The 16,679-nt window shown below is 52.2% G+C and overlaps 1 protein-coding gene across 1 annotated transcript; it reads right to left on the bottom strand.

The window, feature by feature from the left end:
- Positions 1 to 6,492: 6,492 nt before the first annotated feature.
- LOC146591357 (olfactory receptor 52K1-like) lies at positions 6,493 to 7,516 on the bottom strand. The gene has a single exon (XM_085313083.1). It carries the CDS (start codon positions 7,511 to 7,513, stop codon positions 6,518 to 6,520), a length of 996 nt encoding a protein of 331 aa, XP_085169209.1. The 5' UTR covers positions 7,514 to 7,516; the 3' UTR covers positions 6,493 to 6,517.
- Between the last annotated feature and the right edge of the window lie 9,163 nt (positions 7,517 to 16,679).

Below are 16,679 nucleotides of genomic sequence, written 5' to 3'. Positions count from 1 at the left end.
TAAAGCAATACTCTCTTTTCATCTTTAACATCTCCTCACTTGACAGCAAGGTGCTGCTGCTCTCTAGGAAATATCTCTGAGCTGCAGAGGGATAGAGCTTTCAATCGGGGGAGGGGAAGAAAAGAAAAAAAAGAAAAAAGAAAAAGGGTTTAGATGCTACAGCCCTAAACTGGTGACTACTTGATTGCTTGTGGTTCCTGGAGCAGCAGGAGAGTGAGGGGTGCTAATGAGGTTTGTAGTAACAGCGTGGGCTGCCTGGAGGTGGAGGGGTCAGGGGAAGATGCTGAGCAAAGAGTTGGTCTGAGAGCCTCCCTTGAGCCTTGCACATGCTGTACCCGGGCCCCTTTCCAGGTGGCCAGTGTTTGTTGCCCTTTTGTCCTGTTAAAGCCCAAGTGACAGAGATAMCATCTAGTGTTTAAGGACTTGCCCTGGGAGCCGGAGGAAGGGATTAATGCCTGCCTTGGCCTGAAGGGCTGCTGTGGAGAGACCATCCGGGTCTCCAGAGAAGCCTGGAAGAGGTGCATGCCCCTTGCTAGTAAAGGGACACAGCAGCCAAAAGGCTAAAATCTGTGGGAGACCGACCAAAAGGCAGTTTGAAAGACTGGCCCAGGGAGGASAGCAGCTGCCTGAGAGAAGTAGCCTGGGCTGTGCTCCGAGCTCTTTCTTTAGCTAACAGCTCCTCAGTGCRCAAGCAGGTCTCCCTGCTCCCGGCTGAATCCCAAACAGTGGCACCAAGCTGGGCGCGCTCCTCAGGCCCGTGTGAATCTGATGTYCCTGTGGTCTTCAGCAATGGTCCAACCTCAACCGAGAAAGGAGGGAGTTATCCCACCCTGCCCAGTTCCTGGTGGTGTGGGGCACATTCACGGGAGATGTAGGCTTGAACCCCCTCAGATCTGGCTGTCTTAACGTCTGTCGCCTGGTTAAGCGAGCGGCTGTCAGTCCAAAGGCGAGTGGCAGCACCGCCGACGTGCTGGCGGTGGAAGTGGCTCCAGCTGCTGTGCTCGGTGCTGACTCTGGGTGCCAGGCTTGTCCTGGGAGCAAGCACAGCTTTGGTGCTTCTCTGCGTTGCTGGGTCTGGTCATGCGCTGCAGCAAAGCTTGGGGCTGTGCGAAACTTCCTGGTGGAAAACTTGACCAGGATCTTTGCTGCTGGCACTTGAACAGTTTGAGTTCAGGGTACGGTTTTGCAGTTGGGTTATAGYAGTCGCAGAGGCCAGTCCCTCGGCCGTTGTTTGCGGTGCCTCCCCTGCGCTGGCATTAACTACGGCCCGGCTCTGCCTCCCGCCGCCCTGAGAAGGAACCGCTTTTACTGCCGTGGATTGCACAGCCTCATGGCTGCTTGTGCCAGCAGATGGGAAGCGGTGGGTAGGAGATGCTAAGGAACGGAACAGTCCTCGGGGACAGTGAGATCTGGGGTGGTTCAAGCTGGTTTTGAGACTTGCACCCACGGTGCTCTGGGACTTACCCGTGATCGTGCGTAGGAGTCTGTGCCAGAGCGGTGAACGTGCGTCCGTCCGAGGCTGCTGTCTGCGCTGCCCAGCCGTTCCTCCCGGCTGCTTTTGTGCTCTCTCCGCTCCTGAAGAAAGACTCGAGCATTCATATTTTTAARTCTGACCACTCGTATTACACAGGCTGGAGAGACTTTCTCAGGTACTTYTTCCTAAAGTCTGTAACTAAGCATCTGTGTTTTTCTCTTCTGCTGCTAACACCGGATCTCTTCCGTGCCATAGCTTTTAAATTTTTCTTGTGTAGATCATCTCAGAGATAGCAAATTGTGCCTATTGAATCAACTCTTCTGGTTTTCAACGCGTATCTAGAGCAGTAACCTTACCTACCCCCATACCGCAGCTCCTCCGGGGCTCTGCGCTCGCACCTCTTCCACGGTGTTCGGCACAGAGCGATGCTCCCTGGTGCGGGAACCTCCGCGACTGCCTCGCTCCCGGCACCGCGTTGCCTCGCCGCCCGGCTGCCTGCCGAGGAAGTGCCCGGGCGCTCGGGTCTCCCCGGTGAAGCGCGGGACTCCCCGCTCGTCGTCGCTGAGACCCGTGCTGCTGATTTCGGGCGGTGGGTCCCGTCTGTCAAGACTGGTTTGGGCTCTGGCCCTGTTGCTGCGGTGACTGCAGCCTTTCTCGGCTCGTTCCTAGCCCCGGGTTTACTTCCATCGCTCAGGCTGTTTAGGGCTCAGCCCGGCCCTGACTGCGCCACTCTGAGCTCCAGGAACTCTGACGTTTTCTTTATTTTTTTTTCGCCTCTGCGTGCCTTTGAGCTGCTGCTTCTTAATTTATGGCAATAAAGCGTAACCGAGATTCCTAACTCTGCAGCCGCAATGCAGCAAGGAACTTGCGTTTCCTCTTAAGATTCTTTCCTACATATTCTCCTATTTTAAAACAGTCTTTTTTCTGTATTGGGCTCTTGCTGTAGAAAGTGTTCTCTATAATTTTATAGATGCTGTTAAGAAATATCAGATGGCGAATAAAGAAAAATACCTACAGATCGCCCTATCTCTGCACAGAACTCATCTGTGCTTCATTAAAAAATGAGGGATTTACGCTAGGAGGAAGATGCCAATTCCTTGGAGCTCGTGCAGTGCCTAGATTTTTTTCCACCAGCATTTAAGTCAAACTTAGTAACACACATAAAATACTGCTGTGTGGCTCCTTCTGTTTAGTGTTAATTTTGCAGCTCAGCCAGCTCCTATCCCCACAGCGTAGCACTGCCGTGCAGGTGTTCAGACATGTAATTTACTAATTTCAGCCCAGGTTTGGCTGCCTAGTAGCAGTGAGAGGAGGGAGGGTTTGTAGGGATCGGTAGGAGCTTTTATGAGACCAAGCGAGGTAGCTTGGGGGGAGGAACAGCCGCCACGTGGGCACAGCATCCTTCCTTCGGGTTGTTTCTGGGCTCTTCGTGAGCATCTTAACCAACCCTGACTGCCCTGTAAATGAGATAATGGACGTAAGAGCTATCTGAAATGATTAACATCTGTAAGAGACGTTAAAAAATCCCTCCCCGCTCCCAAATTCGAGCACTAGAAGGAACCTGGAGAGACCAAGCCGTCTATCCCCACCTCGAGCCATTTCAGGTGCGTGTGAATGTGACCTGATCTGAAATCCTCCAGCCATGCAGGTCCCCAAGCACCGTATTCGCTCTTACTGCTAGAAAGCTTTTTCTAACATCCAAGCTAAATGTCCTTGTTTTTTATTGAGATCCCTGCCTGGTTGTCCTCCCTCTGCTACTCGGAAAGCGTTGTTTATTGCCTTCTGTTTTTCTATCCCTGCAGCTCGTATTGCTTTCCTCGTGGTCCCTGCTGTGTAGTCCCACTCCTTTCCATTTCCTTGACTGTTCTTGTTTTTCAAGACCTTGAATTATTTGTGCTGCTTCCTTCTGGGCTTATCCAATGGGAGCAAGACACCAAGTGCTTCTGACCCTCAGCAAAGCTGCGGGGAGCTGACCGTTCCTGGCGTCTCCAGAGGAGCGGTTCCTGCAGCACCAGCGGTCCCGCCGTGCCGTGCCGTGGTGAGCGGAGGTGCGTTCTCAAGGCTCCCGTGGACTGAGAGGCGCTGGCTGTCCCCACGGGGACCTCAGGATGCGCAGGCTGGTCTCCGTGGCCTTTGCACCATGAACGGTGAGGGTGAGTGGGAGGAAGGGGAGCTGGCCTGCAGCAAGTTGTGCGTGTCCTGCGAACCTACCAGGCCATGATGGAGAGAGGAAGGCGGGAGGGATACACGGTGAGGACTGCCAGCAGTTGGATGCTGCAGGTGTGGCCGGCTTTGCCGCGCAGGCTGCTGGAGACCTCCAGGACCGCGTGGCTGAAGCTGGTGAACGAGACCGGGTCGCGTGTGGCATCCGGTACGATGAGGAAAGCTCCGAGCACGGCGCTGCTCCAGGGTGTGCTGCTGCAGGCCGGGAGGGCCGGGGCCCTGCGCCCACCAGTCAAATGCTGGAGAGCGCCGGGGGGTGGAGGGGGCAGAGAGAGTTTGGCGGCCGTGGGACAAGCCGCAGCTCAGCATTCCTGCGGTTAAGCTCCCCCGCATTTGTGTGCACGCGGTGACTGTGTAGCCTAGGGTCTTGCAGACCGTCCCACCCCCGCCCGGTGCCRTCACCAGCAGGGTGGAGGGCTCCCGGGTGAGCGTCAGGCAGGTGGACAAGGTGGTGCTGGCGCGGGAGCAGGAAGCTGGGTAATACCTGGGGCAGAGCAGCATTGACCCACAGAGCCCCGAGGCAGAGGGAAGCGAAGCTGGCGTGTCCGTAGGGAGCACAGGCTTTTCCCCTCCCGGACCGCGTGGAGAGCTGCTGATCGCTCGGAGGCAGGAGAAGGAGGAAGGGCAGAGCCAGACGCCCCCGGAGCCCAGGGAGCCGCACAGGATGGACGTGGTGTCGGGGTCCCTGGGTGGCTTCGCGCCCGTCCCGGCGGAGCAGCCGCRCGGAGACCCGGGGGCGTTTGCCGGGAGGCTGCGATCGCGACCCGAGGAGCCGCGTTGCAGAGGAACGCGGGTGCGGTGGCAGAGCCGGGGAGCCGCTCGCTCCGCCCGGCCGATCTTCCCCCCGCGCAGCCCCGCCGCGCTTCGCGTCCCGCGCAGTACGGGCACGCCGCTCGCCGTCGCGAAGGTTGGCACAACGTGCACGCACTGCATACGTGTTTCCGCAGTTTCGTGTGTTTTATAGGTTGTCCAAGCTGGGCAGGTGTCCTACAGCCACGTGGATGTTTTCAGCCATGTCTTACATGGTGACCTTAGGCTAGGTTTTGTAAAGTTGATTTTTTATTTTGATAGACTAAAAACATAGCAAAACATAGTTTCAAAAGTGCATACTGAGGGTTCAAAGGCTTTTGTAGTGGCATGCAGAAAGCCCTGCGCGTCAGTGACAGATCCTGTTGCCGTCCTTCAGCCTGAGGCATTTTCTCTGCGAGGCTGAGTCCTGGAGTGAGGTATTCCTCACAACAACAGTGCTGAACTTGGTCCCAAAGCACTGGCCTGACTCAGAAACTAACTCAGGGCCACATGATACGTTAGCTGGGAAACTCGGCAAGACTGCAAGAATAGAAATACCACTTTGCTGGACTAAACCACCCAGCTCTCCTKACTCCTCTCGGTGCTCCTCTGACCACCCCGGCACCCTCCAGGGCCCAAGCACTCTGTGCTCCTCATCTCTGCAGCCTTGTCCCTTCTTCCCAGCTGCTGGAGACACGCTTTGCTGGTGTGATTGCTTCTGAGTAGTTTCCTTTAGACATGATTTGGAGGAGAAGAGGTAAATGGTTTCTCCTGTCAGATATTCAGTGGGTATGTAGAGATACACTGGGACTGGCCTTTAGATGTACTAGAACTTGCATGAATATTTCAGGCTTTGGCCTCTCTTCTGAAAAGTGAGGTAGCCCATGCTTAAGAAATCATATCTGATCCACAACAGGAAGAAACATCTAGAAGAGCTCYCTGTTGACTAGCTGCACTCAACAAAAGCTTGTCCTTTTGGCTATGCGCCGCACTCAATACTTGTGCCTTTACGACCAATTCAAAYGGGAGCAAGGCGAGCTCTGTGTTTTTGCTGTACATTTTCTTCTTTGTCTGCTGCAAGGTTTTTGCAGGAATTACCTCCGTAACACAGTATTTCTGCAGCCTGTCTCATCTGGTGGGCACTGATGAAAGAGAACGAGGCAACTCCTGGGGGACAGGGGTAAAATGATCTAGTGCAACTGTGGATGCAAGAAGTCCATAAACTGGTGACTGCCAGGAACGGGGAGACATGCACGTGCAGACACCTTGTGTTCAGACTCCTTGCATTGCTTGGGGTCTTCCTACTCCTGGGTGTGGAGCATTCTGGGTCTGAGTGTTGGCAAATCAAATAGATCTCTCACTAATCAGGAGGATACCTACCTGCAGGATATATTTTCTCCTCCAGTTAACACTTGCTCCAGAGCAGCTTCCATGAGCAAGGGAGATCAAGCTGATCTTAGGTCGACTGGCAAGATCTCCAGCAGGGACAACTCCGAGGAGGCAGGGTATCTCAGCTGCAACGTGAACCATCAAGTAGTACCAATTACTGGAACAGGGAAAAGCTACAAGACACAGCATCCAAAGGCAGCTGATCCCAAACTCTGTGCTACATCTCGGATCAGGTTGATTTCAGTCAGCGTGTCCTTTGCCACTAACTTAGGTACCATACCCTGGCGTCCCCATGGTCTCTGCAGGGCATCCAGGGTTTAGCAGCCCTGGAGAGCAGGTACACCGAATCCCTCATCTTAAATTTATGTGCCACGGGGTGGCGATGACTACTGGACACTTGCAGGAGGCAGTTTGAGTGCGGAGGGGGAGTTCTGAGGCTTGGTGGTGCTTGAGTGGTTCAGAGAAGTTGGAAATTGCTGRTTAGGGGCATGTACAGGCTTTTTAATGGTTTGCTTTTTCTTGGACTTGCCCTTGCAATTAACTTTTGTCATATGTCATTGATCTCTCTTTCTGAGAAGAAGGTATTCAGAGCTCCATTACCATGGTGATGAGCAGGATGTTGAGTGTTTGCACTGGGAGAGGTTATCTCTGCTTGCTTGTAGCTACCCACTTAAAGGGGACTGAAACCAACTCTCTTTTCTTCAGCAGTTTTAACAGGTGCTCCCTGATCTCTTTGGTCCTCACACCGTAGATGATAGGATTGATAACACACGGCAGTAACAGGTATGTCATGCTGATCAGGTTGTGCACATCCCCAGAGATGGACTTCGCCATGCGATATACTATCGAGGAGGAGAGGCTGGAGAGGTAGGTTGTCAGGATGACCATGAGGTGAGTGGCACATGTGTGGAAGGCTTTGTGCCGGATGTTCCCAGAAGCAATTTTCAGGGCTGTACGGATTATCTTGCAATAGGATGCCAGGAGGAAGCCCAAGTCGAAGATGATTGTGATGGCTCTCATGGCGAGCCCTACTATCTTATTCCTGGAGATGTCCCCGCAGGACAGGCTCACCAAGGCCATGTGCTCGCAGACAAAGTGCTCGATGACATTAAAGTGGCAAAAATGCACTTTGGATGCCAGGATGACAACGGGGCTGACGAAAGAGATGCTCCTCACCACTGCAGCCAGGGATAACTTGGCCAGGTATTTTCTGGTCATTATGTCTGTGTAGCGCAGTGGGTTGCAGATGGCCACATACCTGTCCAAAGCCATGAGGAGGAGGATGTTGCAATCCAACATGATGAAGAAGTACAGGAAGAACATCTGTGCCAAGCAACCCCCCAGCGAGATGTGGCTGAGATCAAAGACAAAACCCAGTAGCATCCTGGGCACAAATGTGCTGGAGCTGCAGAGATTGACAGTCAGCAGCAGCGYGATCAGCAGGTACATGGGGGAATGGAGGCTTTCCTCCACCCTCACGGTGTAGATGAGGATGGAGTTTGCTATGATAATCAATAGGTACAGGCAGAAAAAAGGGATGAAGAGGAGGARTCTAGACTCTTGGACCCCAGGGAATCCAACCAGGAGGAATTCAGCCTGAGATGTGCTGGCCAAATCCGTCTGGTTCCAGCCTGCCATCCTGGAGTGTCAATCTGCTGCAAGGTCTCAGCTTTCCTGAACCTGAAAGAAAACATGATTTCTCCCTCTGCCTATACAGATCTCTTCTCCCTGTAATGAAATTCTTGTTATGCTGGACAGGCCAAGGAACTTAGCTGTGAGAAAGGGAGAAAGCCTGATCTCTGACAGAGGACTCCGCTCACACAGCAAATGCAGTGCTAAACGCGTCACGATGTCCATGGGCAAGACTGCAGTGGCTCACATGGAAAACTGGTGTATACACAGAAGATCTTGGAACAAAGCACATCCTTGCTGTGTTCAGGAGCGAAGATGACACGGACGCTTGCACTTGTAGAAACACCAAAACAGGGACATGAGACTATTGATTCCCTCCCCCCCCCCTTACTTTACCTGGTCCTGCAGCTCAGGGCTTTACAGCAATACTGTGGCGGCTCTGCTGAACCTTGCAGCAGTGATATCCAAGTCCAAAGGAATCCATTGCCTGTACTTTCTGTTCAGTTCCTTTGGTATCTGAAAGGCTGCAGAAGCCTTGAAAATGAGTTCAAAATTCTGATTATTTGTATTAAAGAAGCACTTAAACACTCCAGCTTTCAGGAGTTACTGYGCTAAGTCCTTCTCAAACAGTTCTAGCCTGCCAGCAATTTTATCCACTAACCAGGAGGGCCTGGGAGGAGGGAAATAGAGAAAGGAGGAATAAACTCGTAACYCGAGCCGAAGGCTGAGCCGGGTCTCTTCCGCCTCACCCTTGCACCGAACCACCAGGTCTCTCCACCCGGGTGATGCTCAGAGCACATTTCTCAGTGGGAAACAAAGCYGGCAGTATTCCTGCGAGGCAAAGGGCAGGTTTCAATGTGCACATGAGCCCAGCGAGCTGCGTTTACGGTCTCCATAAATCCATGCGCGTGCATGCAAGCTACAGCCCTCGGTGCCTGTGCAGTTTGATAGCGCGCTGAAGGGGACTGACCCTCCCAGACAGGGCCCAGACAGCTCTCCCTCCTGCACRTGCGTTGATCCACAGACAGCATTAGCTTCTGACAGTCCCGGATAGGGACCCCTCTCTCTTTTCCACTCATGCACTCATGGCCTGTGCTCAGTCTACTGGGACCATCCTATTTTCCTCCTCCTCGTCTTCACGACTATCATGGTCTAGGGGTGAAGATAAATATCCTCATTTCTCTCCCATCAAGTTTTTTTCTACCCCCAGCTTCCCACAGATGGTTTAGTATTGGTTTTAAGATTTAGCATTATTGATGTTCCTGACGCCTTGCATCAGATGTCATGAAGCAGGCATGTGTTTTGTTCAGGGTGAGGAAGCAGGCGCAGAACACCTCACTGCTACAACAGAACATAAAATATTCACCGCATGTTTTTGGCCTTGCTAGAGCTACGATTCCTCGGGAATCTCAATCAGTTTATGGCAGGGATTAGCTGTTCTGCTGCAGAGCTGAAACCTGGGTCCTGACGCAGCCCACCCTATCTGTCCTGTGACTCTCAAGAAGGTACCAGTGATAAATGCACCTTGTCTGGGAAGCCTTGGGGAAGGGGGGCACAGACCGTGGAGCACTTGCCCTCCTCTCTCCCTCTCTGCCCTGCCCCTTACCTTTGCCTGTCTAACGGGGAGCTCAGCRCCTGCAAAGTCACCTGCATCGGGGCTGGTGAATGAGGCCGCTGCTGTCACGCGTGGGAGCGTTCACTCTCCCGTGGAAGGGGCAGGAGCCGGGGGGGGGCTTTGCTATGAGCCTGTGAGTGCAGACGAGTGTGTTTCTCCTTGTTCTGGAAGGATGAAAGTCTTTGTCAGTGTTAGCAAAGAATAACTAAATACAATTATCAACACAACTCCTTTTGGGGGRTGGAGATTAAAGTGACTCAGGATTGACTGAAGCATCTCAGTTTTTCTGTCTTTATCTTTAGCAGACCTTTTCCACTCCGTTATTTCCTTTAGAAAAATGTAAATCCCTATTTTCCTATTTTGAGCTGAGCACCAGTCCTGCCCCAGCACTGACCAAAGCCTTTCTCTTCCTTCTGGCAACAGACCAAAATAGAGAGAGAGAATTTCTCAGCTCGGGCTSCTGCAGGATGGCAATGCAAGAGCCTGAGAATCCTTTCAGTAGGGCTTAAGGGAAGTTCCTGGGTCACCACACCCAATTCCTGCTGTCACAGGTGTTATTGCATATGGTCTTCAAAAGCAGCACTCTKAGTGCTTTCTTGAGACTAATTTGGCTGTTTCCCCTTCTACTCAGCTCTTCCTGCATCTCGTTGCTCCAATAGCGAGAACTGGTCTCCTTTCAGCCTAATAAATCTATTCAGTTGCTACCTGACTGTCCTGGGATTGACAACGGCCTTTATTTTACATTGCTCATCTCCTTCCCAGGCGTCCACCCACCAAGCAATCCGGTCCTCTCCTGGCTCTCCTCTAGCCAGACTAAACTGAGCTCTGCTAGTGTCCTCTCCTAGGCTCAGGTCCAACATGGCTGAAGCAGGGGTACTACTGAGGAATTTTTCTCCTACCAGATGCCCCATGTTGCAGGGGCACTTGGTGGTGTGGCAGAAGGATTTTTTCCTGCGTGGAAATGCACTCACCTGGACTGAAGCACAGYAGGAACGAGGAGTCTTCAGGCTGGGAACAGGATCCAGTAGCTCCATCCTTGGCTCTGGAAACAGCTATTTATCACGGCTGCTAGCACATCCCATGGGGGGGGKGTGTGCTGTAATAGACAGTGTCCCAGAGGAGGCCAGTTTTTAAGACATGACTCAGGCGGCTTTGGTCTCTTGAGCTCAGCAGGCAGATGTATTCCTTCTTGTGCTCCAAGTCTCTGCAGCAATGCATAGCTTCCCATCAGCCTTGACCCAAGAAGGATCATTTTAGACCCAATGAACCAACACAYGCATCAGCAGTATGTACTCACCAAAGTGCCTGATGGGACAGAAACGTTATTGGGACTTTCCTTGGGAGAGGAGCAGGGATGGGGGGGGGGGTTCCCTCAGCGGGAAATCCGCCGTGGGCACGTGCATCGTCTTTACGGGACATTGGAGAGAGGGGCACGTGTGGCCTGAACGCCTCTCCACCAGTGCACGACAGAGTGAATGTGCCAGGGACTCCAGAGTCCATCTGCAAAACGCCAACCCTGCCGCAGATAGCTGAGGATCACCCCTGTGTTGACCAGAATGGAGATGGGAGCTCTAAGGATGAACTGTGGCAGCACAGGAAGAAGCAGCCAAGTTTTCCAGAGCTGGCTGGGARCCTACACCAGAAGTGGGAGGTGACAGTGCAAACAGGGAGCCATTCRAGCATGGCCAAAGGGCTCCCCATGCAAATGCCACAACCCTTGTACCATGAAGTGCACTGGGATAAAAGGCATCCCTATTAAAAACATGCAGAAATGATAAAGAAGGAGAAAACACATGGAGGAGAAGATGATGGATGTGCAAGCTGGAAGTGCAGGCAAGAGAAATGACGGGCAATGAGAAAAATCTTCTTTAAGGAACAGAAGAAATCTTGTGGCCAGAGGCAGCTGGGTAAACTGTGGGTGTTAGTGGGGACCAGCAGAAGTGCTTGCATGCCTTTCTGCTCCAYGCTTGGAAAGAAGCTGGAGCTCCTCTTGATCCCATATGATAGCACAGGTGGAAGGGAAAGTTTGACATTTACTACAAAGGAGGTTGTGAAGCAGCAGCTGCTAAAATTAAACTGGGTATCTGACGTCATATGGCTGAGAGGAACAAATTGAAGGGCTCTCCAATGCACCCAGGGTGTTTTTCTTGTAAGTGCTTGAAACTGGTGTTTCTCTCTGGTGCTGCCTGTGCTCAGTGGTGCAGCACTGGCAGTCTGTGGAGGTGGCTCCAGGATCTAGGAAAAAAGACAGACCTGAACCCACTTTGGTCAGCATGCTCCAAATCACCACCAGTCAGGACCTCTGCTCAYCTGCAGCCAGATCCCAGAGTACCTGATGTGCCCTGGGAACAGGAAAGAAACAGTTAATGGAGGACTCTGCCAACACACAGCCAGAGACTGAAAATATAATTCATGGCAGTCAGCTCAGTTTCACAGAAGGTATGTTTCTGGCAAGGAAACCTGCTATCTTTCCTGCAGGATTGTATGTTCATCTGCTGATGTGTGTGGGCTGTAACATAGGTGGATTTCTCCAAGGCATCTGTGGAAAGCTGTGCGAGGCCTTGGTTAGAAACCTTGTGCTGTGAAGTGTGAACAGGGTGCAGCTGATGGTTCAAGCAGCTGATGAGTCACTCATGGTGCTCAAGGCAACATTACTAATAAGGAGGCCTCAAGGCTGTTCATAGCAAGGACTTCCAGCAATTACATCTTCCTCCAATTCTATTAAAGATTTTGTTGACAATCTGGATACCAATATGAGATCTTGAAACTTCTGTCCTGCGTGATAAATCCACCTCCTCCCTGGGTGATGCCTCCCTGGTGCTGTCAGTGCAGTCTGTGATGAGGCCCTTAATGACAACATCAAACAAGACTGGTCCTGAGCCCCAGGACTGCAGTGTCCTTGGGGCTGGATATTTTGTCATCAGTGCTGCCCAGTAGCATCTCTTCTCCTGCCTCCCCACTCCTCTGTGTTGCCCTGCTCCTGAGCTGCCACTTTACCAGGGTCCAGGCCAGCCTGTTTCCACYACCAGCAGTTATCAAGGACAGCTGGTCTGACACCACCTCCTTTGCGTCAACCTGTGATGTGTCTTAACCCATTTCTACTCAGCTCTTGGTATTCCTCTCTTTAAGGCCAGCAGTCATTTACTGGATGAGTCACAGAACAGCACAACTTGGGCAAAAAATCAAATACTGATCACCAGGGGATTTATAAACAACCCTGGAAATTTAATATGTAATAAAAATGGAAAGAGGAGAGATAGGCAGCAGGCAGTATGAATGCAAATTACGATATTAATGAAGTTGCTGGGAAAAGCCAAAGTCTGTAGGAAATCTGCAGCCCTGTCTGCAAGGTGAAGTCTGAGATCTACCTCCTCCAAACATTAAGAATATATTCTCTAAATCTGTACACTCACTAAGTGCCAAAAGTGGTAAAATTACTGTCAACATTGCAGAGAAAATGGTTTGGTCAAGTTCTGTGTTTGGAGAGAAGCTGGCCAGTGCCCCAGCATCACATGGAGATTAAGAAGCACTTTTAGGCCCTTCAGGTCTGAAGTGTCTGAGAACATCTGCTGGAGGAAACTTCTGAATTGACCACTCTATTTCTCTTCATATTTGAATTGGCTGAGAAGGACTTTGCCCAAAATACAGCAACCAAGAAGTGCTGGTGTTTTGCCAGGGCTGGAAAACTGGGTCACTCACCCAGGCAAGAGAGTGGCCTTAAGGTCAAGCTGCAAAGGATTGAAAGACTAGAAAGTCATCAGAGTCACTCAACATGGCCACAGGTTTAATATGTTTTGTTAATCAGATTCCAGTGTTACRATGTGTGGAAAAGGTGACTACGTAGACATAACACTGTAAGATGTTGGGTGAGCACACTGGTATGTTCTCACCCAACTACACGCGTTGTGAACGGATGACAGCACAAGAAGTGCCCAGAGGTGATCTCAAGAAAAGACCAGCAATGCAGGATCCCCATTGAAYGATGAGGGCTGGGGAAGTGATGAAAATGATCAGCAATTTAGAAAATGTGGCCCAAAACCTCGTGAAAGACTGAAAGAACTGGTGACATTTAGTACAGAGAAGACACAAAACAGTCTTCAAACACTGTTGCAGAGAGACCAAGAAAAGCTTTCAACAGCAAAGAAAGATACACAGTGTAGAGGGGTAGTAACTGTGGAACCTGTTGGCCAGTTCCAACAGGGTAGAAAAGAGCAATCCCCAAARCATGAAATCTCAGCTGGGTTCATGAAAATGGGCTGGCAAGAGAGAGGAAAGGAGAGTATCTGGAGAAGGGCTGCAGCATGTGTGCATGCACACTGGACACTGGGGAATCCACGCAGGAAATGCCTACACAAATCCCAAGGTTTGTAAGTTTTCCAGGTCCCAYAGCCCCCTGAGAGGAAGAGATCAAAATGAAAGAGCCAAAGGGGATGTTCCCTCTCACTGGATCCTCCTGTGGAAGTCCACCACCACCCAGAAAAGTTCAGGAAGAAGAAGGATGCYATGGACCTGTATTTCCTCTTCTCTTTACTCTCTGTGTATTGGCATAATTCCCCTCCTCCCACCCCAAACTGATCTTCAGCTTCTTGTCTGATGTCAGCAGCATCTCCCCGTTTGGGTGCCTGGTGCTCTTCTACRTCCTGTTACCAGCGAGACCAGTGGGATGTTGCTTGTGGTGTTGGACAGGTGAGTGGCCACTGGCAAGTCCCTGTGTTTTTTTGGAGAACGTGAGCAGGCCCTCCTCAGGCCACCTTTTCCTCCTGACCATGCCAAGAAATGTGCCTGTTGTCAGTCCTTGTGATTGCTCTGTCCTCCCAGGAGCATTTCTATCAGTTCAATGTTCAAAATTTCAGCTGCTTATGCATGGCCCCACTGAGCCTGGCACATGGGGAGGTTTCCAGGAGCAAGGCAGCAGGGAAGGTTGTCAGAAGCACTGTCACCCAGCCCTTGCTTCAAGAACATCCTGATGTYTTTGAGCTTCAGCGAGCTGCCTGAGAAAAGCCTTCTGCACCAGATGTATGGACTTGGTCATGCCCTCGAACTGCTGCTTCCATTCTCTCCCTTCCTGTGTATGGGAAGCACAGTGTCCACCATGTACAGCCTTCTCTGCATCATGTGCCTGTTCCCCCCCATCAATCCCTTCATCCATGAGCTGAGAACAAAGCAGACCTGGGAGAATGCTTAGATGGAGCAAGTGGCCATGGCTCCGTCTCCTGAGACCTTTTGCCTGTGTCCTCCCCTTCAGCTTTGCTCAAGGTGGGGGGTGACATCTCTTGCTCAAGGTGAACCACATCTCAGTGACTCAAGTTGGGGTCGAGTAAGTACCTGCAAGCTTAGTTCCCAAGGGTGCTGGGAGAAACAAAGTCCTCCAGGAGAATGGTAATGAGCTGCTGGGTCCCTTCCTTGGCTGTGCTCCACCAGCTCCTGGCAGGGCAGGGCGAGGCCTGAATTCGGAGGTATGGTCATTGCCATGGGGTGGTGCAGTCACACTCCTGCCATCATCTGCAACTGCCCAGGCTGCAAATGGGGCTGACAAACCTCAGCACAGCTCAGCTGGGAGCCTTCACACAACGAACGCCTCTGTCCGAGCTTCAGGCCTTTAATTTGACCATTTTTTGAGGGGTGGCTCTTGTGCTCTTGGACATAATGCTGGAGGTGGCAGCTTCTGGGCTCTCCTCAAAGCCTTCTCTGATTTGGGCACTAACAGTTAATTTTCCCGTGTAGATACCAAGCAGAGACAAAAGACCCTCCCCACAGGTGGAAGGTTCCCACTGGTGCTCTTGTAGCAGCACCACGATGCCCTGGAGCCCTGGTGCTCCATGGCTGAGAGCCATGGCAGTGGGCAGGGTGCTGCTTCTGGGCACCTCYGCCGTTCAGCTGCCTAGCCACGTTTCCTTTCTCCCGTCTGTTTGATGTATGTGTTACTCTGCTACCTTTAGGGAATGGCTTTTGATTTGCACTTGCACTTGAAACCTGAATCCTACGTGCTCACTCCATGTTTCCATGGAAGCTGAGACTGTTTCCTGCAGCCTTTTCTTTTTATATCTTTTATGTCTTTTTATATCACATCTTTGCTGTTTGCATTTAACCCCACAAGCTATATCACAAAGGATCGGTAAGAGTCTTGGCACCAGGATAGGTAGGAAAAGTACAACAAGAAACATCTTTGTAAGGTTTGTCTCTGGTGAGGGCGTCCATTGCAATGCAGTTGTTACCGAGCCTAGGGCCTGATCCTGRGCAAACCCATGAAGACCCATGAACCATGTCTGTTAAACAGCACCAAAGAAAGTTTCTAGACATGCAGCCCCTGTGTTATGGCTATTTGTGCTTGCACAAGGAGCACCCTTCAGCCAGGTCCAGGACATGGATTGAGTGTTACCATGGGCCAGAGACTGCTTCTGGRGCAGGTTAGATGCAACTACCCTGTTTTGAAGGCTCAACAGCATASATTTCGGCCACTCAGGGCTGGAGGACAGCTCTGGGCATATTAAGTGTACAAATATAGGTGTTATCCACAGGAGCAGGAGACCTYAAAAAGGGCATGAGGAGGAACAGTCTTATCAGAGCAGCGTTAGGGCAGGAGGTTTCTCCATAAACCCTTTCCGTTTGTAAAGTTTCTAGTCTGAAGCTGCCCATGCCAGATGCCTGATGCACACGTGACTCGGAGGCTCCYGGGAATGCAGGATGTGCTGCATTGCCTATGCTGAGGTGGTCTGGGGGAGGATCAGGCCACCAGTGCTGCAGGGGACACCTGGCCAAGGCGCCCCGTCCTTGCGGTATGGCCCAGTGCCCCTCTGCAAGGGCAGCCCTCCTGGCCAAGGGACACGCGCCAGGTTGGTGCTGCTCTCCTCCACTGCCTGCCCGACTGTCCTTGGCCACGACACGTCCCAGATTAGTGTCCCCGGGCATCCCTGAGTACCTGCATACAGACCAGGGCTCGGCGGTGGGGGTGTGTGTACACCAAACCCAACTCTGCATGTGTGTGCGTGCACAGCTGCGTGCGTACCGGGATGATGACTTTGGCTGAGAGCAAGAGAAAACATCTTTACTTCACCTCAAAAACACCGTGACAACATTCAAAAGCTCCCGGAGGAGCAGGACCCAGATTTCGGCCGTCGTCCCGAACTCGAGCAGGGGCTGCCCGTGCCGGGGGAAAGGACGGCCACCGCCTTCCCGCTGGGACCGGCGGGGACTTCTGCACTGGACGTGCAGGACGCGTGCAGCTCCGGGTGGCAGGCGGGGGACGGCAGGGAGGTGACAGAGAGGGGGGTGGCAGGGGGAGGTGGCAGTGCTGCTCTCTGGCCACGAGGTGCCTCCCGCGCTCCACTCGTGGTCCCTCCACCGGCGCCCGACCAGGCGGGGTCCCCCGGGCAGCCCAGCTTCCTGCAGGAGGGAGGGAAAAGGTTTGGAGGAGCATTTATGACCATGTTTTTCAGTTCCTAGATTAGTCTGGCTGTAGGAATAGCCGCAGCAGTGGCCAAGGGCTGCTCTCCCTCTTCCGAGCGTTTGCTGGTCACTGACTAGWTAACAGTAATTGCTGCGGCTGCAAAGGTCAGG

This window comes from Rhea americana, unplaced genomic scaffold (genome assembly GCF_003343005.1).
Source record: "Rhea americana isolate MKP2758 unplaced genomic scaffold, rheAme1 scaffold_376, whole genome shotgun sequence".
NCBI classification, from domain to species: Eukaryota; Metazoa; Chordata; class Aves; order Rheiformes; family Rheidae; genus Rhea; species Rhea americana.
This window is presented reverse-complemented; position numbering and strand designations above follow the sequence as displayed.